Genomic DNA, 26,438 nt, shown 5'->3' with positions numbered 1-26,438 from the left:
TGAGTTCTGAAACTGAACTGCTATGCATGTTACCATTTGCAACCAAGTCCACATGCATCTATTACCGTTTAGGTTGATTATATGGATATGGTCCCCTGTTCGGAATGACATGAGGCTCTACAATCAACGTTTTAGTTTCTTCAGGTTTTTCTTCATTCCCATCATCTTCTTTTCTTTTCTTTCCTTTACCTCCCTGTATTGGGAATGTTATCCTGTAACACATAATATAAATTTACACTTCAACACATGCGCTATGACACTGGATTGTCTTAGAATTTTTTTAATGAAGAAAGATTTTTTCATCACCATAAAGATAAACTTTCACACAACAGGGTAACAGGAGATGAAGATAGCAAAATGTTGATGAGTACATGGAAAAGAAAAAATATGTTGGTAAAGCAGCCTTTAAGAAAGCATATTTGACAAAAAGTATGTTAAAAGCATACTTTACATAGCTATAAAAGGCAAGGGCAGTGCTGTGAGACAACTGGAAGAACACTGACAGCAAAAAAATTTAGAAATAAAAACTTGAGGAAAGGGAGATAATTAAAAGCACTTCATGGTAGAAGAACTCCAACAGCAATCCAATCATCTTGATACAACAATGCAGACATTTTTAACATCGATAATCTCTTAGTCTCTTTAGAAGGCAAAGATACAGCAATAGGAAGAACAACAAATAGCTCTTCATACAGAGGAAAATCTGTATTTTGACCCAAGATCTGAAAATTAACAACAGTTCATCAAGGGAAATTGCATGTGGTAGCTTTTTGTGATTCCTTCAAACTATTACATTATTTATATAGCGTTAGTACTTTCTCCACATACACTCTACATGCCATGTTTCAAAAAAGCTGTTAAAGCTTGTTAAAGCTCCATGCAATGCAAAATTCAGTTCCAAAAGCACAAGGAAGCCAACAAAGAGGGAAGAGAACTTTCAAATCTAAAAATTAGTCACTAAAATTCTGGGATGGAAAACAGTACCAGTGAAACAAAACACCTAAATCTCACTTTCTACCTCACAAAGGTAGGCATCCTATTTCAGAGACCATTTCTAAAATAAGGCAAGCATTATGGGATATCAAACTTTAACTGATGTTGAAATTGCTGTAATTTGCTTCAATGTGACATATAAGGAAATTTTGTAAATAAAAATCACTAGGCTGAACTTGAGGTGGGTAGGTAGCACAACCAACAAGGGAATACTATGTGTCTTGATTCTATTTCACACTTGCTTTTCTCATAAAACCAATAGGCTGACCTACAAGTAACACTGAGACATATGTTTGTACACAATAGCTAAGATGGTCCTGAGTCTAACTGTAGTATACAGCTACCTCAATTATACAATTAAGTCTTGATACTAACATATGAACACGTTTTCTTAAAAGAAAGAGCACCTGACTTCAACCTCTGAACTCAACTGACAAGGCAGCAAGAATACCAGATGAGGAGTACTTGAAATTTTGAGATCACCTGAAGGGGGGTACTTGCAGATCTGGATTGTCAACAGTCACTTTAATATTATACCCAGGAAAGCTAGCTTTTAAGTGATCAATGGACAGGAAAGTGTCATTAAAATCCAGAGATGCAATCTGATTTGGCATTTTTGAATAATGTGCACTACTTGGGTCTCCATATCCAAGAATGATATCATGCAGCCAGTCAGGAACCACACAATCTGTGTTCATCAAATTCCTAATAGTCTCCAGAACAGCCTGTAAATTGGAGAAGGGAAAAAAAAAAAAAAAAAAGATTGGAGGGTGACTTTTTAACCGAGAAAGTATGACATATTAAAGACTAACCAAGTCATTCCAGCATGTTAGCATGTATCAATCTTTCACTGACAGTTATTTTTTAGACAAGTCAGTATCTATACAGTGCATATATGCAAAAACTAAAACAGTGTCAAATTCCTAAGCTGTCCTGTCAGTAAAGAGCTACGAAAGAGCACACATTTCTGTTTCACAATCTTCTCCGGGACTTCCAGAAGGCCATTCTGTTTGTATCACAAATGCATTAGAATTTCTGCATGCTTATAACATGGGAATATAAGCTTATAGCCCTGGAACGCAGAGGAACACAGACGCCTTGACCCAAAAGGCCAAACACAACTAATCTGTACACTATCTCTTGAAAGACTGAAATTATAAACTTTTTTTTTTTTTTCCTCTCAAATCAATCCTCAAATGAATTAAGATTGTTCTGATTTTCAGTTACTCCAGCACTTAGCTGTAGGAAGAAATTATCATCTGCTGATGGGCTCTGAGATCCTAAAGTGTTCCAACTCCATTTGGAAAGGCTACGTACACATCACTAAAATGAACTAATTTCAGTCAGGAAAACTTCATCTGAATGTGCTAAGTATCAAAGAGTATCAAACCTTACCTTGAAGTTGTTTTCTTTTGGTTTTCTTCTCATTATAATATTAAATGTCTCATAGACATCTTCTGCTCCATTTTGGATTGTATTGGTCATGTCTTGTTGATACTGGTTTGGGTCCAGAAATACTCTGTACGTTCTGCAATCCCCTTTCAGTCTAGGTTTGGGTTCGGGTCCTGCCCATAATGAAATAGTAAAATTAAAATTTGACATGTTGCCAAAAGTAGACTAGCACCCAGATAAATGACCCATGATCGCTTCTGAAACGTATTTTAAACATATTCATATAATTATTTTCTGCACAGCACTTCAAACATTGTTTCATGTTTTTACACCATTTCTAGTTGAGTTTTAGAATACAAGCTATTTTATTCTTAAACCAAAAATGTAGTAGGCATATTTAATTAAATCCACTTTTATCAGATTGTACCAGAGGAAAATAATTAACCTCTCTTGGGACTGCATATATAAATATAATATTTTTTCTCCAAGGAAGTATTTTCCAATAATACTTCAGTCTGTGTTATTTACAATAGAAGCAAGTTAATAATTAAAAAACAACAAAAGACAGACATATATTTCAAACAAGTTTTGGTGCATTATACCTTCTTCAATAACACGGCCTTTCTCATCCAGCATCCCTTGGATTTCACAGCCTCTGACATATACCAGGCCAGTTTGCTCAACAAAAGGTCGCCGTCGGTCAAACTTAGTGCCATAAGGTTGTGTGGGACGTACCGTAACCAAAAAACAGACATCGTGTTTACGCAGACCTGAGTCCAAAAAGGAACATTGAGTGAACTGACTGAATGCCATTTTCCTTTTCCATTCTTTAAATATATATACTGTTAATAAAAGTAAAACTCCACCTGCTTAGATCATAATGTATTCTGTTTCAAACCATCCCTTTAACTCAGACGATACAGCACCATAGTAAATTGTCTTTTCCATTACTCTTACATACTAAAATCTGCTAGGACTTCAGATAGAAGGAGAAGAAACTGATTGCTTTTTTCATGACATCACACCTCATATTCTGAGATTATTCTGCTTCCAATAATCTTATCTCAAAAGTAATGCGTCATTAATCTCTTATTCTTGTTGCTTTCTTCTGGATTACTCTCAATTTTATTTTTTAACAATTTAAGTGTGGTGCCTAGAACGAGCATAAAATTCCAAAGTTACTTCAGTTATCTTCTTAGTAGGGTATAAGGTCATTTAACCAAGTTATTTGTTTTCCATGCTACATTGCAGTTTATAGAACCCAATATGATTTGGTAGAGTGTTTTTCCCTCAGGAGTAGCGTATTGTTGTGGAGTCACATTTGCTTTTGAACCATGATGAACTCTGACTTTTTCCCTCCTGCACAGCTACTGCCTAACAAGTTACTCTCCAAACATACGCTTGTGCAGTAAATTGTTCTTGTTTAATTTAATTTCTTTTATTAATCTCTGTTGAATTATACCTTACTTTTAAAAGGTCTTTTCTCTACTTTGCTGTTGTCATTTTGAACACTAACCCTTTCTTCCAGTATACCTACCAATTCTCACGTATCTGCGAGAAAAAATTCAGTAAACACACACTGCATTCCACTACAAAATTAGCAGACTTTGCACAGCATTAAGATCATTGAAGAACTTCATTTTATAGACCTCCTTTATCTGAGGTAAGGACTTTCTCATTATTCACCGGATGTTGTTATCCAACTTTATGTAGTTTCATCAAGACCTTGTTATGCCAGACAACGAGTTATCAGTTCTTCACCTCTGTCCTGATTCAGCAATAGTTTTAACTATTTGTTTTAAACATTACCTAGCTTAAAGCGTTACTGCTTTTGATCTCTCAGAAACTATTATAGTGTTTAAAAGCAGTGGAGGAAGGATCAACCTACATTGGAAAAGTAGAACCACAAGAAGGATATTAGCTACTGGAATATTCCTGCAATCTAACAATATTCAGGACATGGTATGTTAATGAATGCCAGAGTTTTACCATGATCAATTAAATAATCATAAATTTAAAAGAAGAGCCTATTAAAGATAACTGGAAAAAAAGAGAAAACATTGGAAAAAAAAAAAAAATTGTCTGAGTCATTTACCCATACAACCTAACGCTAAAATGTTTAAAAGCATATGCAATTCTGTTGAAGCAGAAGCATGATTAGAAATTACATCTCAATATTAGTAACAAACTTGGATCTATCTTAATCTTTGTTTCAGGAAAATCCCAATTTCTTGGGCTTGAAATTTGAATAACATGCTTTTAAACAGTGTATTAAGATGGACAAGTCTACCTCAGATACAGAACTCTACAATTAAAATTAAGGCAAAGGATATTTTGATGAGCATTTATTTTGAGCATCTTATTTCAAAGAACCACATGGTACCTTCCCATTCATCTTTGATGCTATCTCGGACATTCAAATTAATTGTGACATCTGCTCGGACTCGCATAGGCCAGTTTTCACCAATATTGGGCTTTGCAACCTCCACCACTGTGAAAGAGACAATGGGTTGTGCCATCCTAGCCCATCCACCAAAAACCACGCCTCCATATTCTGACAGCCTTAAAAAAAATAATAAAAAAATAGGCTTGTTAGTCATTATCTGATAACAAATTCAGTTCCTAAACTCTGACAAAATTCATCTCGGTCAACTCTAAGAAAATAGAAGTCTTAATTTTACATGCTACTGAACTAGATTAATGTTATCCTGCATTTTAGAATTGAAATGTAACATGAACTGATTTATTTTTACATTTCAAGAAGCAAGGGCAACTTATGCTGGCATTATTAAAAAAAAAAAAAAAATAGAAGAAGAAAATCAAAGTCAGTGACAAAATAAGAAAAAGGGAAGATAACAAACAGCAAATAATGAGTATAAGAGAGGCCATAACAAATGACCCCTTGAAACATAAAGAGGATCAAAGTGTGGCAGATGGTAGATTCAAGAATACTCAGTAACACATTTAATATACAAGAACTGATGGCAGAGTTTCCATATTTCATGAAGTCAGAAATGCTCAGCTCAGTACTTTTATGTTATGTTGTTAACACAACAAAGGTTGGTTGTTAACATCCAACATATGTTCTTAACATATCAGGTATACATATTCACGCGCTCTTGCAACATAATCTGACGGGACGGCAACATCCTGTGGAAGAAGTTAATACAAAACAAAATAACATTTTAAATTATAATAAAGTATTATGTATTTAGTACACACACAACATCAGTTATTCATTCTCAAAGTCACTTTGATCAAAGTTGAGCTGCACCAGTTTATAAATATTTTGCATCAGTTAATAAATATTACCATGGTTTCATCCTACTGACACTGTCTTCAATATCCTGTCTGATTTCATAGGTGGACTCTAAGCGGAAGAGATTGAAGTTCCTTAGCAGGTAATCATGAAGAGTCAAAAACTGTAGATTCAATTTGGGAAGTGCAAGACAGCCTAAGGTGGATAGAGGTGGTAGGCAAGAGGTATTTGATGAGAAAAAAAAAAAAAAAAAAGAACATGAATTAATATATTGGTTCTACAAATTCATAAACATATTATAAAGCACTATAACTGCTGGAGTTATCCTAGAAGATTCTAAAAACTTATCTTTTTATGAATATACTTCACTAAAAAAGTACACATTTTTCTCCTTCCCTCCCCCAGATTTTCCATTTTTCTCTAGATGAACCTGCACATGATTAAAGGAATTTTCATCCTTCTGGCAGTAATACAGGGGACCAATGAAAGACTGAATCTTTTGCAGTTTTCAGACTCCCATGAAAATGACTTTATGAAAACCAAACCAAAACAAACAAGCGAAAAAAAAACAAATGTAATGTAAAGTAATTGTACCTTGCAATTCAACAATTAAACCAGCATTAAAAAGGCTCATTTACTAGTAAACAATGCATTAAACAGCAATTCTCTGACTCCAATCCTTTATGTTTATTAAAAACCACAAAAATCACTAATGTAGACAAAAAAATTTAAGCCAATAAATCAATTTTGAATAAACAACTTTTCCCAAAAGTTTGTTAATGATTATAGATTTTTCAGTGAAAATGAAAACATAGGAAAATTAGATTTAAGAGTATCAAGGAGTATCAAAACTCCTAGAGAAGTCCACATAACTACTTGCATACCCTTAAGGTAGTCTTAGATGTGAATCTGCCATAATAAAAATTGTTAAATGTTACTTATCATTACTGGACTACTCTTCCAGTTTGATACCTGTGCTTAACACCTGTGAAAGCATCAGGCATTTGTAACATGCAATATTATCCTTGAAACCAGTACTACACACTGGCTTTCACGTGTTCTGAGATATATTGGCAGTAAAGAAAGGCAACAGAATACAACTTCTATTCTGGAAAGCTACATGGTGATAAAATCCTTTAACACATTTCCCAACACCAAGTAACAAGCCCTGTCCTGTAAAGCTAGTTATATGCACAAAGGGCAGGGCCTGAAGCAACTCCTCTTATGGCTGCACAGCATTTATCAGACAGATACTCTTCTCTCCCGTTTTATTTATTTATTTTAAAGAAATATCTCTTTCTCAGGCTAAATTAGTTGTCTTTAAGTTTCAGACAAAAAGAATTTTGCTGCTTTAAAGAACACAGAAAAGAAACATCTCTTCTTGGGCAGATATATAAATGGTATTTGTATCATATATGTATGCAAAAGATCCTCTGTTGTCCATAAACCTACGTTACCTAAAGTGGTTAAGATTCAAATGTCTATCTTTCTAATCATCATTGGTGCTTCATAAAGAAATCACCCCTCTAAACTATATCTGCTTAACAAAATTTATTAAGTCTTATATCCACACAAAAAGCCCACTTCTGTATGAAATTTATACGGACAAGGGTATAGAATACACTCTGTTCAAACCAGAAACATACTCTGCACTAGTCTTTTGCACTGATTTTCTGCTGCATATTTAAAACCTGTTTCACCTCACTGAAACCATGTGGAGGTATAGTGTATTTGTTGCCCAGCTTACAGGTAAAGAATTGGCTTTATGTGAACACAAACTCTTGGATTTTTCTTGAAATATACTATTTTTTCACTAACAATTTCACGTCAGAGTTCTTGAGTCACATGTCAAAAATCTGAAAGCTGACCCTTCCCTAAGATACTGAAACGTGCCAATTGCTGCATAAGTTCCGAAGACAGGATAAGCACAGATATCAGAACTGCTTTTTAGAGCATTTACTGCCCTGTTCTGCCTTTACTGAACACTTATCATACCTTCTCCAGAATAATATTCAGTTGGGACAATATTTTCATCCCAAATAATCTTCTCCGTGGGATACAGAGGCATCTGGTTGAGTTGCTGAATTTGAGATATTCGTCTCTCATGACGGGAAACCTAAAGGATGCATTTAGAACATTTAAAAGTCGAAAAAAGAACAATAAAGCTATCTTTGAAACACTAGTATTAATCCATAAGAACGCTGGTGTTCATTGGCCATTTCCTGTTTTAATAACTTTTTTTCTCCCAATTAAATATAACAATTATAATAAATATAATAATAATAATAATAATAAATATACAATTGCATTGAAAGATATTCCAACTATCTATCATAGCTCTGGAATCAAACAATCACCTGATGAAAAATGGCACAACAGAACCGAAAATACTCAGTGCATACTTTGCAGAGAATCTAATTAAAATGAATTTAAAAATTATATATTTTTTGCATTAAGCACATGTTCAATAGCTAAGTGTAGCATTGCTCATCCAGCAATAGCTACTCTTAATTCCATCAGGGAGAATAAAAAAAAAAAAATAAATCAATATTACTATACTGTCAGCTGAACAAACATCTCTTCATAGTATCAGTACTCATCATATTCCTACTACCTAATACTTAGAAAAATCATATAAACATTTTTGAAGGAAAAAAGCAACCACAAAAGAGAGTTCTGAAAGACATTGAAAACAAATACACCTTTCTAATATTGATTCTAATATCAGTATTTGATACCTACAGTAACTGTTAATACACTGAATATCCAAAAATAAAAATCTTGTGCATGAAATGGTGTTACAAATAGGTTTGGGAAACCAAACAGATAATGGGCAGCTAGATTTATTTTAGCATTTTTTGTTTTTAAAAGAGAAAAACAGTGACTATATAAATAACTTTTCTGGAAGAACACAAAACTGTTGCTTGGCTTTGCTTATTGACCTTTACAGTTACGCCAAGTATACTAATTTCTTACGAAAACTACTTTTATACATTAACATTTCCAAATATTTAATTTATATGGTTTAAAACCCCATCTTAGTGTCTACTTTACTGTTATAGCACTGCTGTGGTTCACTGGTGATTTAACAAGAGGTGCTAAATAGCTACTTTACTACAGTTTAGTTGCTAAATTATATGAATGGCAGTTTTACCAGCAGCTCTAGCAGAAAATCCTTTTCGTAGCCAGTGTCATTCCCTTCAGGAAGAGGAGGCAGTAAGCAGAGGTATGATGCCACCTGGTGGAGCGTGTTTGAGCTGCATAATAGAAGATAAACTTTAGTGACAAATACTGAAAACCTGTGAAAAACAGGTTATGAGTATCTTTTTTTTTTAAAGTACAACTACGAAATTTCATGAGAGTGAAAAAAAGCTAAATTAAAATAACTGTAGCAGTAATTGCCTTATAGTAAATAACCTTTATTTAAAACAAACAAACAAACAGCTAGCTATTTTCCAGGAAATTAATACTTTTTCTTCACATTAGAAAAAATGAAAAAGTTATTTTTCTTACAGTGGATTTCTGAGAATTCACTACCAATTTCTACTAGTGGACCCAAACTCTCTATTTCTCCCTATTTCAACACATGTAAAGGCTCCAAAAGTGAAGAAATATGAATTGGTCTTACTAATGTGAGAAGCCATACAGAAAGTCTTACTAATGTGAGAAGCCATACAGAAAATTTGTTAAATTAAAAAACTGAGAACAAAGAACATCAATTTTATGTTAAATTTCATTCTGATGCATTACCTGAGGGGTCCAAATAACTTCACCAGTGAATCACGAGTATCTACTGCAGCCACATTTGAGAGTGCGAAGTCATATAACTCTGGGAAATGTGCAAATGCTGTTCTCTACAAAAAGACCCAACCCCCCAAAACTGAACGTAAGCACATTAATGAAGCAATTAAACAACAATCTAAATATTTGTACAAAACAATGTTTTCTTCTGATTTGTAACACAAAGTACCCTGTGGACAATTTCAGACTAGAAATAAAAAAAACAGGTGAAATCTCCATTTTTCTGAGCACCACCTATTTATTATTCCTGGACTTCTGATATACTGTCTTTCTGATACACCACCTATCAGCATTTGTTCTGTCATTAAAATAAAAACATAAGGGGACAGACATGTAGACTTGTAGACAATTAAGGAAGACAAGGAACAAATTTATTTTAACCATGCTTCCTTGAATTTTATTGTCAAAAGTGATGTGAAAAACTCTGGTAAGCGTAGCTTTCCTTATATGACTATAGGCAATGTGAATCTTTATTTTCTATCTCTTATGTAGAAGGTACCATTATTGCTATCATGTGTGGACTGAACTTGAAGAAATGATGCCACCTACTGCATAACCATAAATCGGGTTCCTACTGCACTGAATGTTCACTTCTGAACAGATTTAATGGGTGCAGTTCACCTAACTTAAAAACATCAAAAGTGATGGTGTTTTGCTAGAGCATTTTATTTAGTCTTAGTCACATATGTGAATTAAGTCTTCCGTATAGCAGAGAAAGTCAAATTATAACTATTCCTGAAACTCAACATAAAAATTAAGGGGTTTGCTTTGGGAAATAGCCTAATTTGTACATAGAAGAGTTGTATAAAACTACAAAAAACAAACAAAAAAAAACAACTACATCCATTCACGCCCCTAAACACTTTACCTGTAAAGAAGTAATTCTATCATAGTGAATTGTCGTCATCTCATTCTCTGTCAAAGCATTTCCAGTCTGATCATTGATTTCAAAGCCAGTGTAGAATTTAAGCATATCTAAAAGCTGAGACATTATGCATACAAATTAGTGGATTAACAATAAGAGGCACCTTACCACAAACAAAAAAATACCATTTAACAAACAAATCTGAGCACCATGCACAAACAAGTTTATCAGAGTACTTCAAGAAACAGACCACGGACTGGTATCTAAATTTGGTTGATGCGCAAAATTTTGGTAGGTATCTCATCAAGCCATAGAAACTATAGCACAGACCATGGCCAAAGTTGTTTCTTCTACAAATCAGTATTAGAAACTAAGTATACTACATTGACCTAGCCAGAGGTTCAGAGACACTGAATTCAACCTCTGGCTTGCTGCTATCAAAAGGGAGAGGTCTTGCTTCACTCCTGCCCTCTCTGATGCCAGCCCTGGAATTAATCCTACTTTTCAATGATTTTCTTCTTCCAAGTTACATATTGTCAATCAGATGTGTTGCTGGCTTTCTGTTTCATCGACCCTCAGAATAACTGAACACATGCCAGAGATCGGGGACAGTAAGCCTCAAGAAAAGCAGCTGAGAAGCAGAGAAGGGAAAAGATCTTCAGATCCTTAGTAATATACTGTCTGTAGCTGAGTAAAATGAAGGACAGTAGTGAATAACATCTGCATTGTAGAACTGCCAGAGGTCAAAACAAAGGCAAGAATGCATTAGTGACATGACTTCTGTTATTCATGGGGTAAAGCAAGCCATAAGTTCCATTGCTTTCTAGGTTGTACTTTTCAAAACTGCTGAAAAACAGCCAGAAATGTAAAAACAGACACACAAAGACACAGTTTAGAAGGGACTACTATCTGAAGGATTTAAATAAACATACGATTTGCATGCATCAGAAATATTCATAAAAACCTGTCTTAACAATCAAACATAAAATACAGCAATTGCAATATTCAGAGTTGCATCAGAATGAAGTAAGTTATTTTCAACAACTTCCTATTTCACCTGGCAGAAGAGATGACCTTCCTTCTCTCTCTTGGCAAGACTAGATAGGTAACAGTGAACAACAAGATGGGAGTCATCCAACACTGTGTTAAACCAGCGTCGTGTGGGAAGCAAAGCCTGTGGCAAACAATCTCATGTTAGTACAAGCAGTTCTTCAAAATTTAAGAAATCTTAGTTTCTCAAATTTCCATTTCAAGAAAGCAGATCAAGGTAGATTGCTGCACAGTTATTTTCGTATCTAATACCCTAACAGAGGTCTTCATATTAAAGCAGCATTTACCTGTGCCTGTTTTTTATGTGGGTAGGCTGCTATGAACACTGACTTTTATAGGTCTGGTAGCATGGCACAAGCTCATCACAAGGCAGAATGCTCCTATTAGCAATAAAACTAAATTAATTATAGCAATTGTTCTACTACTAAATGTCTGTATAATCATTGTGTATTACATGATACATCAAACTGCTGCAATATTGTTTTAAATGTGTGCATTCTACACTCATTTCAGTCATTACTGTTTCAGCAAATTCTGTCTTATTCCAAAGTGTCTTCTAAAGCTCAAATTATTTAAAATATAATTTGTTACTTGTGTGAGAAGGTCTTTTAATGTTTTACTTTTAATTCTGGTACCGTGAAGCTTAAAGTTGTCCCATTTTCTCAGTACCTGCAGATAGAAAACCTCACTTGGCCTCCTCATATTATTCTGTAACAAAACTAAATCACCAGAACTGTTTCCTGTAAATAATGAATTCTAGTCAAATAGAAATAACTTGCATTTCAGAACTACAGATGCTTTCTAGGATTGTAATACGTAACACTAAAGATATTTTAAATAGCCTATCATGCTGTGGGAGGAGCACTCCCAGATTAATCCTAATGGATTAAAGCCTCACACATTTTCCTCAATTGCTGGAATTATTACCATTCCCATTAACAGTCTTCAGAGAGCAATTTAGTATCCTAGATTTCTCTAATAGTTTATTTGATTTATAAACATTATGTTAGTTCTCAGTGTAGCTCCACTGTTACAACCTCCTAGTTACAGATGGAAAACTACTATTAAGCAACCATAATATGCACAGCTGTGATATAACTACCCATTAATTGGAATAAGGCTACAATTACAATTTTATGCATATAAAACCTAGAAAAGTATACCTGGAAACAGGCCGAAACAACTTAACTTACCTCAAGATCTATCATGAGTTCAATGAATCTCTCACAATAATGAACTTTGTCCATAGAAATAGGACCTAGATAGAAATAAAAATCTTTGTAATTGACTCACACCATAATATGCTTATATTTAACTATTCTTTAAAAATATATTAAATGTTGCTAATACACAGTATTAATACAGTATCACCTTATAATGAGATTAGAAAACTAACTAGTACCTTCTTCTCTTTTGCAGACACAATCCTTTCCTTCACTGCAAACTAGAAGATTTTTGGATATAGAAAAGTAATGGAACCAGACTTTTAAAAGGGAATTTATTAAACGTCCAAACTCAACTATTTTATGATCTTGTGAAAACACTTAAATGAAGCACTTAATATAGTGTGAAATAGAAGTGAAATTGGTGTTAAGATTTTCTTCTAATGAAGCAGTCAGATGAGCCATCTTAGATCTAAAAGGAAACAAAAATGATCTAGAAAGTGGTACTTTCACCAGTATCTTATCCATTTTACATTGGAACTTCACCAAACGAAGCATCAAGGGCTACACTGCACAATGACAAAAGCAGTATGTAGAGTCTTTAGGTGGACTGCTGAGGAGCTTTTAAGATCAAGTCAAAACATAACACCAAATCTACTTTAATGAACATCTATTTCCTAAAGCCCCCAGCATTAACTGTTACTCTAAGTCTTTGTAAGACTGATCTTTGCATAAGCGGGAAGATGGGAGGTGTTAGGTATCATTTTTGAGGAAATCCCAATACACAGAAATTCCTGTACAGCTCAGGAAAACACTTAGCAAACTTCAGCTCTCAAAAGCAAAAGCAGAACTTTGAGAATTGATTTTACTCAGTGATTGATTTACTACAGTGCTGTGCTTGAAGTACAATAAGCTTTTTTTTTTTTTTGTCAAAAGGCTAATGCCTTCCTGTAGAAACACTTTTCCTTTCTAAATCAGGCAAGCATGTAATTTTGCTTGTCACAATGATTTATAAATCAAGAGCAGTCAAATCTTACAGAATTTCAGTTCACTTAGCTTTTTGTTCTCACCATAGAGAACAGTAGTGAGAGAATATATACTTATGATATGCATTTATAACATCTGTTTAACAGGACAACTAAGTACGCACTAAAATGCTTTAATGCTGTAAGGGTATAAGCAAGCAATGAAGAATATCACTTCCCCAAAATATATTTTTAAGTCCATACTGAAAAGAAGTAGAGGAGATTTAAGGTAGCTTTCTGCTATTTCATTTTTAAAGCATATGAAAATTTGAGTACTAATTTTGACATGAAATCCATTCAGTCTTTCACTAAAACCCTATATAGATAAGGTCTCCAATGTCAGGTTGGTATCCTAAGGAGTAGTTTCTTCTCAAAAACAGAGAAAAATTTAAGGCTGATTATCAGATGATATAATAACAGAAGAACCACAGTTACCTGAGATGGGTATTGATTTCAGCACAGAAATAAATTTCTGAATGAGCTGTGACAGAAATCTTCTCTCCCGATAGGCTCTAAAATGAGACATGACAAAAGTATTAACACTTCTGAAATGCAGACTAGAAGTACACCTTATCAAAATTAGCTGCTTTAACATTTGTATAATGATAAGTTTGCTTGAAACCATACCTAAACTGTTTAGATGATAACTTTTCTCCTTTCATTTGGGCAGACAGATTAGCAGAATCTGTATTTTTAACTTCCAGCACAAAATTGATTAACAAGCCATGCTTCTACTGAGTAATAGAGAAATAGGCTACCACCTGCACTTTACTACACTGTGACACCAAAAAGTTTTGGAACACTTATCTTTGTTAAGATACGCACAAGATTATTCACACACTTTAATAGCTGTTCAAGTAAGAGCTAAATCTTTGCTGAAGGTCATAAAAAATACATGAGTAACTATACAAATATTCTCATACGCACATTATAGCTCTAAAATTTGGAATCATGAATTCACTGATCAAATAAAATGTTAAGTTCTTTAATATTATTTTGCATAAAGACTACTGGAAAACAAAAGTTTCCAGGAGATCACAGATGATCAATCCTTATTTGCAATCATTAGAGGTTTTAGTTTATTTGTTTTTATACTATACATATTATTATTAAAACAACTTCACTTAGCTGAATTATAATAAATCCATTAAGGGTTTAGACTTTAATACAATAAAAAGATTTCTGTAACATACTGCGTTCTTGCCTCTTCATTCATTTTCTCATCATTTTTCTTAATTAGATTCCAGAATTTTCTTAGTTTTGGTGTCTTTTTCAGCTCTTGTTCCAGTCGTTTCTGAAAAGGTAAAATGCTATTAATTCACCAAGAATTAAGAATTCCCCTGTTTTCACAAGGGAAGTAAGTATTGAGAGTCTCAATAATCCCAAGTACTAATTCTGAGAAATACCATAGAAACCACTGATACATATCCGCATAGTGCCAGTTAATCCAGTCCCACTGCATTTATCATTCTCAGTTGTCTTTTTGGTATTATTCCTCCCTTCCCTATTCCGGTGTTTTCTGTTCCCACACAGCAGACCCATTTCCCAGTCCCAGTGTTCTCATGTCCTTGTCTACAAATTATAGCTCAGAAATGCTATAAGCATCAAAGCTTTGTTTTATGAAAAAAAAAAAAAAAGAACAACAAATACAAATGAAAAATACAATTACAAGGAAATTTACAGCAAACGGAAAAGAGAGTTTTACCAAAAATACAATACCACAGTAATGTAGGTAGCTTCATACATTAGACAAATAACACTCACTATACAATTCACACCCCAGGACTCCCATACTGCCTAGAAGATCACTGCCAGTTTACAGTGTTATGCTTACAGGTTGTAGAGCCATCCACATTGGTAAGGAAATTAGCTGTTGCACCTGACTTCTGATCAAATCCACTTCCTGTTAGAAAGTCAGAGACATAAAAGGTGCTTTTTAAGAGCTCTTGTATTTTCTCATGTGCCAGTCTTACAAGTATATTCTTACAAAGTGGATCAACAGACAGTACCATCAAAGTATATGTATGTTGCAATATTAGATTTCACAATTTCCTGAAAAGAAACTACACAGTATCTCTCCCCGGTAACTCTTAAAATTGTTGATGACTTTCTCATTTTAGGTTCTTTTCATGGATTCTGTCAGTTCTTAATACTTTATGAGGGGCTTTATCCAGGTAAGTATTTTAGGATAGAAGCTGAGAACTGATGTTATTTCTTCAGTCATTTCTTGTCCTTCTGAGTTTTCTTAATCTGCTTTCTTTTTACTCAATTCTTTTTAAAATCTCTTCTAGAGGTCTCGGTAAGCCCCTCAATTATCAAATTTCTCCCACTTCATCTACATTCTTCTAATTGTAAAATACCAAATTTCTCTGTAATTCAATGCTCTTTTTCTGCCTATGATCTGCATCCACAAAATTTTGCTTCTTTCCTTAACTACTGAAGAAACATAGAATCATTAAGGTTGAGAAAGACCTTCAAGATCATCTGATCCAACCATCACCCTACCACCAATATCATCCACTGCACCATGTCCGTAAGTACCAGGTCCAACCTTTCCTTAAACACCCCAAAGGACAGTGACACCACCACCTCCCTTGGCAACCCATCCCAGTGCCTGACTGCTCTTTCTGAGAAGAAATGTCTCCTTATTTCCAACCTAAACTTACCCTGGTGCAACTTGAGGCCATTCCCTCTAGTCCTATCACTAGTTACCTGTGAGAAGAGGCCGACCCCCATCTCCTCACACCTGTAGAGAGCTGTAAGGTAGCTGTAGAGAGCAATAAGGTCTCCCTTGAGCCTCCTCTTCTCCAGACTAAACATCCCCAGCTCCCTCAGCTGCTCCTCATAGGACTTGTGTCCCAGGCCCTTCACCAGATTCGTAGCCCTTTTCTGGGCACATTCCAGGGCCTAACTTCCACCAATATCTTAAATATATCTTCAGGGACAAATGTTCCGTATTCAGCATTCTGAAACTTCACACTTTGGTGCTCCCTATTTAAAACATCACTGTGACTATCCTGTTCTGCACCTCACAAAGAAGTATAGCTTCTAATAGAAGTATGCTTTTGCAAGCACGTTTATACCAGCTTACATATTGTGTTTTATGATAAATGTCCTGCAGACAGGACAACATAGAGTCACTATCAAACTCTCCTTGAAAAGGAAGATTAATAAACTAGACACATGAGGGTGATGCTGATTACTGGCTCCAATGATCATCCCTAATTCCAAAATCAAATCACACACTTCCTCAATTGCTTTGTTTGTGAGACACTATTTAGTTCTTTGCTTGTGCAAACCCTGATTTTGACCGATACATCCTACATCTAACACAAAGTCCAGTTACAAGAGAGGTAACAGTACCATGTCTGATATAAAAGACTTTTATTTTACTCTCCACAGTTGCAAACTAGGATCAACAACTGTGCCCAGTTTTTACTATAGACTAAGAACACAATCTGGCCAAATGGTTTCTTAAGACTAACTCAAAAAAGTGCAGACAAATATTACCTAAAACCTAATTTCAAAAGCTAATAAGTCTGCCATCTGTCTCAACTGTTAATAAAAAAACAATGGTTGCAATGTTGCAATTTGGCAACAAAACTAAAAAAGTACAGTAGTAACAAATTTGCTTTTAAGGGTAAGCCACCTTTTTAAATAAAAACATTTTTAAGCACAATTTGAAATATGTCTCTAAATTGCAGTAAGTGTCATTACTCCAAATTTTTAGTCTCTTACAATGTTGTGTCAACATAAACGTGGTGACAGAAACAAAGCAAGTGTCAAAAAGGGTAAAAGCCATTCAGTACCACCATTGTCTCTAAATGGAAATTTTGCTTTATCTGTTTCTTAAGGAATTACTAAAACTAAATTGCTGCTAACTCAGAATGGTGTAACCACACGTATTAGTTGCTTTTAACGTACCAAACTATTGAAGCAATGATCAAGGAAAAGCAGGAGGACTGTTTGTTCATGCAGAGAGAATTCACTGTCATTCTCAACCAGTGACGCTTCCAATATGCATTTGAAGAAGAAAGGAAAGTGTTCTGGCTTTTTTTTGAATGTCTAGGAATAAAAGAGAAAGTTAATCGTGAGTCAAGGTGATACAAATTATCTTCATTCACATAACATAGATTGAGACCTCCAGGTTTGTTTAAATCTGTAAAAGGAAGAAGGATTTATTTCTCTCTCTGTCATTTATTCTGACCAGGCAGAGCAAGCAAAACACTTGATATCCTCTTACAATATCCTCCTATTAGGGAATCCCAATAGACAGGAGAGCTTAGAGGAACTGCTGCATTCTGCTTGGCCTCTAACACAGGTGATGCATAAGACAAACTGAACAAGAAGAGCAAGTGGAGTGGGTTGTGTTATGGAAACACTCAACTGATGATCACACAGTATTACTGTAAAATGACACAGGTTAGAAAAATTCCTTTAGATCCACAGAATTGGTAGATTTTAGCCAAAACTATAGCAGCTGTTTAGTGATCTAGAAAAAGCAAGCAAGTAAAAACAACAAAGATTAACTACAGTTGTGGACCTTGCATTCAACTGCCTCAGACAGAAAAAGATAGTCAGTAACTATGGCAATAGTTTCTTTAAAAGGGCGGCCACATACCAAATAACAAATTTAACTAAACTGCTTGGATGGTTACATGCACCTGTCATTTTGCTTCTAGCACCTACACCAAAGCAAAATAGAAGACACAGACATCATATGCCCAAGTTATTAATCCTTTGTGTTTTGCTGGAACTGAAGTGATAGCACAACTACCAGAGTAAGTGTGCTTCTAAAGTGATGCTTGCATAGAATTTCTAAGTAGGCTCATGTCATTGGGATGTCCTGTGAGAACTGAACTATTTGTAGAACAACACATTATTTCTGAACCTACTACTACACAAAACAGTATAAATAGAAGCAGAATAAGAGATTACTTTATGATAAATTTCATGCAGAAAAGCTACAAAACCATATACACAGATTTTAAGCAAGACAGTATTAGTTAAAATGTCAGACTGCCAGCCATGCCTTCTTATACCCACAGATATACAAATTCTCTCTTTTCTTTCAATATCAGAGAAATAACTTCTCTGCAAATGCCAGACTTGTTGAGTGCCAAAAAAAGCAAACACTGCTGATGTAAAAGCATCATGCAGCAGAACAAAAGACTCATGCACCGAAAAGAATCATCTTTTCCGATGGAAGATCGGATGATCTTCCATCCATCCCCTGCCTTCTCAGAAAAGAACACACACTTTAAAATACCATACGAGACATTCCAGCTGAGGAACCATTTACCATTAACACTACAAGATTTGCTACCTTCTGTCAGTGTAAGTGAGCACACTGCAGAAGCTGCAACTTGTGGATAAAAGTCAATTCTAACTGTAATTGTAATTGGTTACCTCCCACGCAGGGACATTCTCTCTGAACTTCTCATTCACCATACAGCAGATTGACATTAAATATGCCTTACTGGACACCTCTGGAGAATAATTCATCCATAGGTAATTTTCAAGGTACTGGCTGTGAAGAGACAAAGAATATTTCATTAGTTGCTGCCACCCACATAATCTGTCACTCATGTGAAAAAGCACTTATCCACAGGGTTGGTTTTTTTCTTTTTGCCATTTTTGTAGTTTGTGAATAGTTCCTGAAGTTACCCCTCATCTAGGTCACTGCAGCATAACTTGTTAATGGCAGGCTCAGCTCAGATAACTGCTACAAGAGACAGATGAGTTCTCATCAGGAAGAAACACAACTCAGGGAGGATTTCAAATGTGCTAAGTAGCCATAGCTCAATGCAAAGTCAGAACGTGAATTCATACTGATTTTCCAGAATGAAAAAACAAAACCTGCTTGTCTAAAGAACGTCACTTACAGCACTTCTAGCATAAGATGTAAAAGACAACTACTGTATAACACTATTTGTAATATTAAACACCTCTTACTATAAAAAAAAAATAAAATCATCCAGAGATTTTGTTTGCAATCATCATATAAAGGTAGTAAAAAAAAAATAAAATAGTGTAACTAAAAAACTTTATTATGGGAGAGATCAAGTGATTTCAAGAAAGTAGGAAAAATTACTGGACACTGGGAAATAGCAGCTTCCTAGCAACATGCACTTCTTCTTCATTAACATGGCACATTTCTCACAGAAGAAACGCTTAGAATTAGAGCTTGGAGATGAGGAGCAATTTGGACACACAACTGTCGCCCTCTTCTAACTACCAATTGAACCTACACAGGATAGCTACTCCCAAGGAGGCAATCTCTAAATTCAACCTTTTCAACAGTGTACTTGCACCCTATGCCATCAGAACATCTTGCTTCTTCTCAGGCCAGTTGTTCACCTGCTCTCCTCTTAATACCAGCTCTAACATTCTTTTTGCCCTTCCTGAGACAATCCAGTTTTACTTATTTACTTTCCACAACTTACTATTTTCTTGATGTAGTAAGCTACTTCAATCACTTCAGGTAAGACAAGTACCAGAGACAGTGGAGAAAAAAGGCAGAAAGGGCTTGTATGTAGCCAGGACCGGAAGACTCAGTTAAGGGTCAGACAAGAATTGATACTTTCTGGGGGCTCAGCCAGAATGCATAGCATCAAATAGAGCAGCTGAGATAACTTCAGAGGCATATTCAACATGGAACATATACTGCGTCCCAAGAGCTTGAATCTGCCAACAGTAGGGGAAGAACATCCACAAAATCCAGAGAGAGTTCCATACTTCATTTTCTCCCGGGCATTTTAATAAACTTCCATATATCTCAATAATAATAATAATAAAAACAGTAACACCCCCAAGTGAGGATAAACATATATGAGCATGAATGGAGAATAGGAAAATCCTATGTATTTTGTACATAGGATGTGGCAAGAGAACTTAAGGGACAGATGAGGAAAGAAGCAAAAAAAAACAGAGAGAAAAACAACTTACAGGACGAATGGCAGTAGATGGGGCTATACACCAGGAAGTACTTAAATTACATTACAAGCCGGTAACATTAAGAATGTTCACAGAAAGGATTAAAAAGACTAACTCCATGGTATTGCTTTCACGCAGATTCCAGAACAGGCATGCTACCAGTGCACTGTTTGTCAAACCCAAAATCATAGCTTCCATTTGCTCTTATGCCTTTTCTATTAAAGAAAGCAAAATAAAGTTTATCCTACTTTTCCAGTTAGTGGTACTAATATATTTCAGCCTTTCCAAGCAAAGAAACCATCCCAACAAAAACCCATCTCATTCTGCCTTCTCATAAGATTTGAGACAACCAGAATACTAAATATTCCATTTGTAAATATGTAAAATTGCAAATGTGTTTTACACCATTTTAGAATGCTAAGCAAGCCCAAAAAAGTCTAAAGTAGTTGTAAGAATCTTCTAAACAGACTTAATTTCTTTTCAAATGAAGAAAATTTCATGATGAATGTGTTGCAGCAAATTTTTTACCCTTGCAGGAAGACTTAACACAAAAAACTTCCACTGACTTCACCGAGTGCTGATTTACCACTTAATGACACATTTCAAATTACAGACCCAAGTTTTTCACCTATTTCATTCCTACTCTGTTCCTTGGTGCTTCATTTATACTAGAAATTCAGAGTCATAAAACAAGATATTCTGATGTTACTTATGAAACTATTTTCTCCTAAAATTCAACTCTCCTCACTCAATTTTCCTATGTGTTCAAGGCTTTAGTAAGCAAATGAGTATACAACCTTCAAGCAAATTCACTGTTCTGCATTTGCTTCTCATCATTATGTGCTCCTACAGAAAAACAACTTAAATTTCACTCATTTAAGTTTACCTGAATTCAAGAAGCATTATCTTTCTAATAGCAAACCTAAAAAAGGAAAAAAAATAATCAATTAACATAGAAAAGAAAGCCTCCCACGCACATCTTAGCTTAGCTACTCCCCCCCCCACACACACACTCTTATATAACAAAACTGATTGAAGCATCTAGAAGGTATCTTCCCCCCCACACACATATACATTTCTAGGCAACAGCAATCACTGGAATACAGTGCTTAACTGCTATAACATTGTGAAAGCTAAAGTTCATGCAGGATCATTAAGTAACCAATGAATTTACATATTAAAAAAATTAGTTGTTTTTTTTTTGTTTTTTTTTTTTAAGTATGAAGACACCACTTCCAACAGTCTTGAAGACATTAAATTGCTGGAAACTGACCGAGTATTCTGGAAAACTACAACTAAATATTTATTCAGTTTGTAATGGTATCACTTCTCAGTCAATGGAACTGCAAGCTTGCTCTGATTCTTCATGGCAATTTTTTGATGACTTTCATAAAGCAATCACAAATAGGATTATCTCCAGAGTTCAAACTTCAGAAGAATAGATACAAATAGCTTTGGTTACTACTCTTTTCTATACACAAAGCTGTAGAAAAGAGTTTATCGAGATTTTTTTTTCTCCATCATCTAACATTAAAACTTACTGAAATGACACTCTCGCTAATTATAATAATTACAAAAAACAAAAAAGCTAGGGGCACCACAATCCTTAACTGATTTTTTTCTTTACATACCTCAGTGACAAAGGAGGGACCAGCCTTCTATAACCACCACAACACAAAACTAACACAAATCACAACATACTAGCAGATCAAGGAACCAAACAATATTACGTCCAACCCTCATATTCAAGGAGAATGAGCTCATGAGCTTTCTTTTTACCACATTCAGACTTGGAAAAAAATATAAGGATTAAATTACTAGAATGAACTTGGGCCATCTTCACTTGCTTCAAATACAGAATTTCAAGGAATTCTATGGAACATTAGAAACAACTGCAACAATGATGGAATGCTAGTCTATATGAAACTGACTAGTATACTTTGCACATGTTTATACTATACTGTTTGTAAATGTTTATGCTAGTATACTTACTTTGACTTGACAATTTCTTTTGTATATACATCTTCAATAACCTATGGGGAAGAGTAATTCAAAAAGTTTATACTTCATGAAATTATTAAAAATGCATTAAGATATTTAACGCAGTCAAAGTTACTCTGTATTAGTTACTCTCTGCTTAGTGCTATTTGATGAAATACGTCATAACAGGTAAGTCTCAGCTCTGATGAGACCAAAACCTTCACAGACATATATTTCTGACAAAGAAAATGAATCAACTTAGGGAGGAAAAAGAAAAAAAAAAAGCACCTAATGATACAGAATCAAATATGCACTACAGAAAGCCATCACAAAACCAAACGTATTAGGCCAAGCTTTAAACATTAAAAACACAGATATCCACCTGAACAGCATTCAAGTTGTCCACTCAAAACTCTCTGAAGAGCTTTTTAAGTTAAGTATTGCATGTATCTTTCATCCATTGATTTTTAAGAATATCTCCTCAGACATCTTTTACACTCAGCTTCTTCGCTCAAATAAACTGAACATATAGCACACAAAAAAAATGTGCTGCTATTACATATCATCACAACAGTGCATACATTTTTAAATTTCAAATAAATAACAACCAACTTGTAACTACAGTGTGTTAAGTAACTGGTGACCTTTCAAACAGTCTCCCATACTCTTCTACAATATAGGCATCATCAGAGGTCAGCATGACAGAATATCATTGATCTTCCTTCTTTCACACCCTGGCACAGTTCTGGTAGGAGTTCTTACCTTTGAATCAAAGCACAATTTTTTCTTCACATGTGGAGCCCAGTATTTATTTGCTAACTATATGAAAAAGAAAAAAAAAAAAAAAAAAAAAAAAAAAAAAAGGCAAATATGTTTATTTTCAATTGTAATGACAGAATAGCTCTGTAACAGATCCAATCCCCATGCTTTATTTCACTTTTTTTTTTTTTTTCTGAATTTCAGGTTTAACTACGCACACCAATGCTGTTTTTCCAACAGCAGTGCTTTTCAACCACTTAATGTTCTACATATAAACATTTTCTGAAAGAAGCGTGATACTCTGTAAGAGTTTCTGATGTTACCATTATATAGTAAACACCTTCTTTTGTTATTTTGGTTAGGCTACCCCTAACAAATCCCTCCAAAATACACCAGGAGTTTTCAGTGGCTGCAAACTGCAGCCTGCAAGCCTCAGGCAGAGGTGAAGGCAGCAGGTCAGGGCCTAACACTGCAGGGCTACCGCTGGAGCCGCCCCTGCATCGCTACCAAGCTGTGCCGCCAAGGCCTTCCTGGACCCCTTTAACCACACTTCTCCGTGCTGTAGAGGAGGATGGAAAGCAGGATTTTCAGCACCTGTGAAGCTACTTTACGTACCAGCTACGAGGCACAGCCAGCCGCTGTTTACACATTGCGACAGACCTGATTGCTTTTACAGAGCTCTAGTCTGAACGTTTAGGGGCACATGCGCTTCCCTGCGGTGACACAGGCCCTCAAGCACCTCCGCGGCCCTCCCCGACACCCGCGGCTTCCAGCGGCCATTTAAACGAGGCGCTGGCACTGCCACGCCGCACAGCGGGGCCGGGCTCCCGAGCAGCAGCGGCAGCCTCTCCAAACCCCGACCCGGCTCAGCCAGCCCGCGGGGACCCCCCCGGTCCCTCCTCGCCGTGCCCACCTGGGTGACGAACTCGGCGTTGATCTGCGATACGGTGGGCGCCACGATCTTCTTGGGCGGCGCAGAGGCCGCCGGCGCCGCCATCGCAGCACCCGCCGGGCAGCGCCGGTGCCTCTCCCTCCCCTCCCCTGCCCCGACCCGGTCCCGTTCCTGTTCCCGGCCCCAGCCCCGTGCCTCCCGGAGCCGAGGGGAGCGGAAGGCAGCAGCGGTACGGAGCGGTTCCGGGGCGCGACGGCCGGGCGGGGGGGACGGAGGGGATGCGGTGTCGCCACCTGCCGCGCCCTCCCGGTCCTGCAGCCCGCACCCGGCCGGTGGCGGCGGGGCAGCGCCCCCCGGCGAGGAAAGGACAGGGAGACCCGAAAAGCCTGAGGGGAGTTGCACCCGCCTGGGCAGGCCGAGGTGGAGCCCAGCAGCCCCTATAACCCAAGGAACCAGGCATGGAAAGCCTGAGCGATCCTGTTTTATTGTTTAGAGCAAAAGTTGTGGTCCAAACAGTGTCCAGGAGGTACTGTGGAAAGGACCTGTTCTTATTAATGTCGGACAGCACCACCATCCCAGCACTGCTGCATGTTCTGTTCGGTGTGTGCACCTATAAACTCGGGGAGGAGAGGGAAGGCAAAAGTAAGAGGGAAAAACTACGTGCTTAAACAAGTCGGCAATTTGGTAATCAGTTAGACCTGTTAGCAATTAGCCTACTCTATTTGGTACATGGATTAATTAGGGGGGGAATTTAACAGAATCTCTAGAGAGGTTTCAGTGCTTTGTTTCTTTGCTCATTATCCAGCACCTGCCACTTGAATACTTTAAACTTCCAGGCAGATATCATTGAAGTCTGTTTAAATATGACCTCCTTTGTTTTGATATCAAGGTGATCTCCACTTCATTTCTTCAAGCAGAGGTTAAACTAAATATTCTTTTTGAAGTTGAATTAGAATGTGCAATGGGAATGGAAAAAGTAATGACAGTGCCTTGAATAGGATCAGACATGGCTGTATTCAAATAAATACGCCCACTGCATGCCTTTGCTTTAAAGCTTCCAGAAGGTGTAAGTTTTCTGTATGGAAACAAGTTAAATAAAAAAGTTACAAAAGTACTGGTAACAAATTCTTTAAATAACAAGGACTGAACACTATTTGTCTAATAATTGAAGCTTTTAGAGAAACATGCATTGGATGAAAATATGCAAATGCAAAGCAATTTATTAAAATAGACTTACACCGATGCACCCTGTCTGACGCTTAAATTGTGATAAAAGTAAGCAAGTTAAGATGCTTATTTTAAATTAGTCTGGAGTTTGCAGCTTCATGATTGACTTAGGCTTTTCAAAATCTGCACTTGACACCAAAAGGGTAGTTATACTTGCCCTTTCTCCATCACTTAGTACACCATCTAGCATCCATGGACACATATAGAAACTATGAGTAAAATTTACCCAAGCTCTGAGCTGGCTGGATGAGCCATGTTAGCATGTTGCAGCACCCTAGCTAATGTGTTGGAAAGAACACTGTAGGCAGCACCAACTTCCACCATTAGCTTGTATTATATCTGACTACTTCAGAAATCACTGTAGCTTATGTTTGTATGTATCAGAACAAGTGGAAATGTAACAGCTTGAAAACCCCTTGGCTTTCAAAAAAGTTGGTTTTCAGATGAGAGCTGTAAGTCTGACTTGTGTTTAAGAGACAGCATGGGACACTTAGTAGAGGCTATGATGTTTTCCTGGGATCAGAGATGACAGTAATTAGTCCTCAAATTTCTTTTCTGGTAGCATGTCTAAGTGCCACCCACAAGGCAACATTTTAGGAGCTATTTCCATACCAAAAAGTAGGCAGGCAAATAAATTTTGGAATTGAGCTGATAAATTATCTAAAACAGCTTTGCAAAGCTAACTCAAACCCACTGACCTCTGTTTGCGATAGATCATCAGTTGCATCAAACCCCTCAAATTTCCACATGGTATCAAAACTGTGAAAGCTCAAGGAGGAATCCATGTTTCCTGTGCTTTCAGCCTTTGGATGTCCCAGTGTGATTAGCTGTCTTAAATTTCATAAAGGTCAATTTCGTAAAGGTCAAACAGAGGTCCTTCCAGAGGGCAAATCAGGACTCATTTAAGTGCTTTGAATGAGCTTCTGGTATTGGAAACTAGTATTAGATGCCTAATGGTAGGTCATATGATTACAGCCCTCAGTAGCAATGCCAAATAAAGCAATAAAGATCTCACTCCTATAAGTAATGTATTAAATATTTCTCTGTAAGCGGTATTGTTTAGTTACATTAGCCCTATGATAGTACAGTAGATGGA

The 26,438-nt window shown here is 36.2% G+C and overlaps 1 protein-coding gene across 1 annotated transcript in view; it reads right to left on the bottom strand.

The window, feature by feature from the left end:
- Window positions 1-24,245, bottom strand: part of AQR (aquarius intron-binding spliceosomal factor) — a 57,236-nt gene extending 32,991 nt beyond the window's left edge. The window contains exons 1-21 of the mRNA XM_082762096.1: window positions 24,137-24,245; window positions 23,227-23,283; window positions 22,477-22,517; window positions 21,371-21,406; window positions 18,958-19,078; window positions 17,473-17,613; window positions 15,383-15,451; window positions 14,742-14,842; window positions 13,984-14,060; window positions 12,554-12,618; window positions 11,368-11,484; window positions 10,314-10,427; window positions 9,395-9,498; window positions 8,799-8,901; window positions 7,640-7,760; window positions 5,698-5,839; window positions 4,769-4,947; window positions 2,988-3,155; window positions 2,389-2,558; window positions 1,477-1,718; window positions 66-212 (exon numbers count right to left, since the gene is read on the bottom strand). Coding sequence (XP_082618222.1) covers window positions 66-212; window positions 1,477-1,718; window positions 2,389-2,558; window positions 2,988-3,155; window positions 4,769-4,947; window positions 5,698-5,839; window positions 7,640-7,760; window positions 8,799-8,901; window positions 9,395-9,498; window positions 10,314-10,427; window positions 11,368-11,484; window positions 12,554-12,618; window positions 13,984-14,060; window positions 14,742-14,842; window positions 15,383-15,451; window positions 17,473-17,613; window positions 18,958-19,078; window positions 21,371-21,406; window positions 22,477-22,517; window positions 23,227-23,283; window positions 24,137-24,220 — 2,399 coding nt within the window. The 5' untranslated portion in view covers window positions 24,221-24,245. The remainder of the gene's footprint in view (window positions 1-65; window positions 213-1,476; window positions 1,719-2,388; window positions 2,559-2,987; window positions 3,156-4,768; window positions 4,948-5,697; window positions 5,840-7,639; window positions 7,761-8,798; window positions 8,902-9,394; window positions 9,499-10,313; window positions 10,428-11,367; window positions 11,485-12,553; window positions 12,619-13,983; window positions 14,061-14,741; window positions 14,843-15,382; window positions 15,452-17,472; window positions 17,614-18,957; window positions 19,079-21,370; window positions 21,407-22,476; window positions 22,518-23,226; window positions 23,284-24,136) is intronic.
- Window positions 24,246-26,438: the final 2,193 nt, after the last annotated feature.

Source organism: Aythya marila (genome assembly GCF_965140915.1).
Source record: "Aythya marila genome assembly, chromosome: 5".
NCBI lineage: Eukaryota > Metazoa > Chordata > Aves > Anseriformes > Anatidae > Aythya > Aythya marila.
This window is presented reverse-complemented; position numbering and strand designations above follow the sequence as displayed.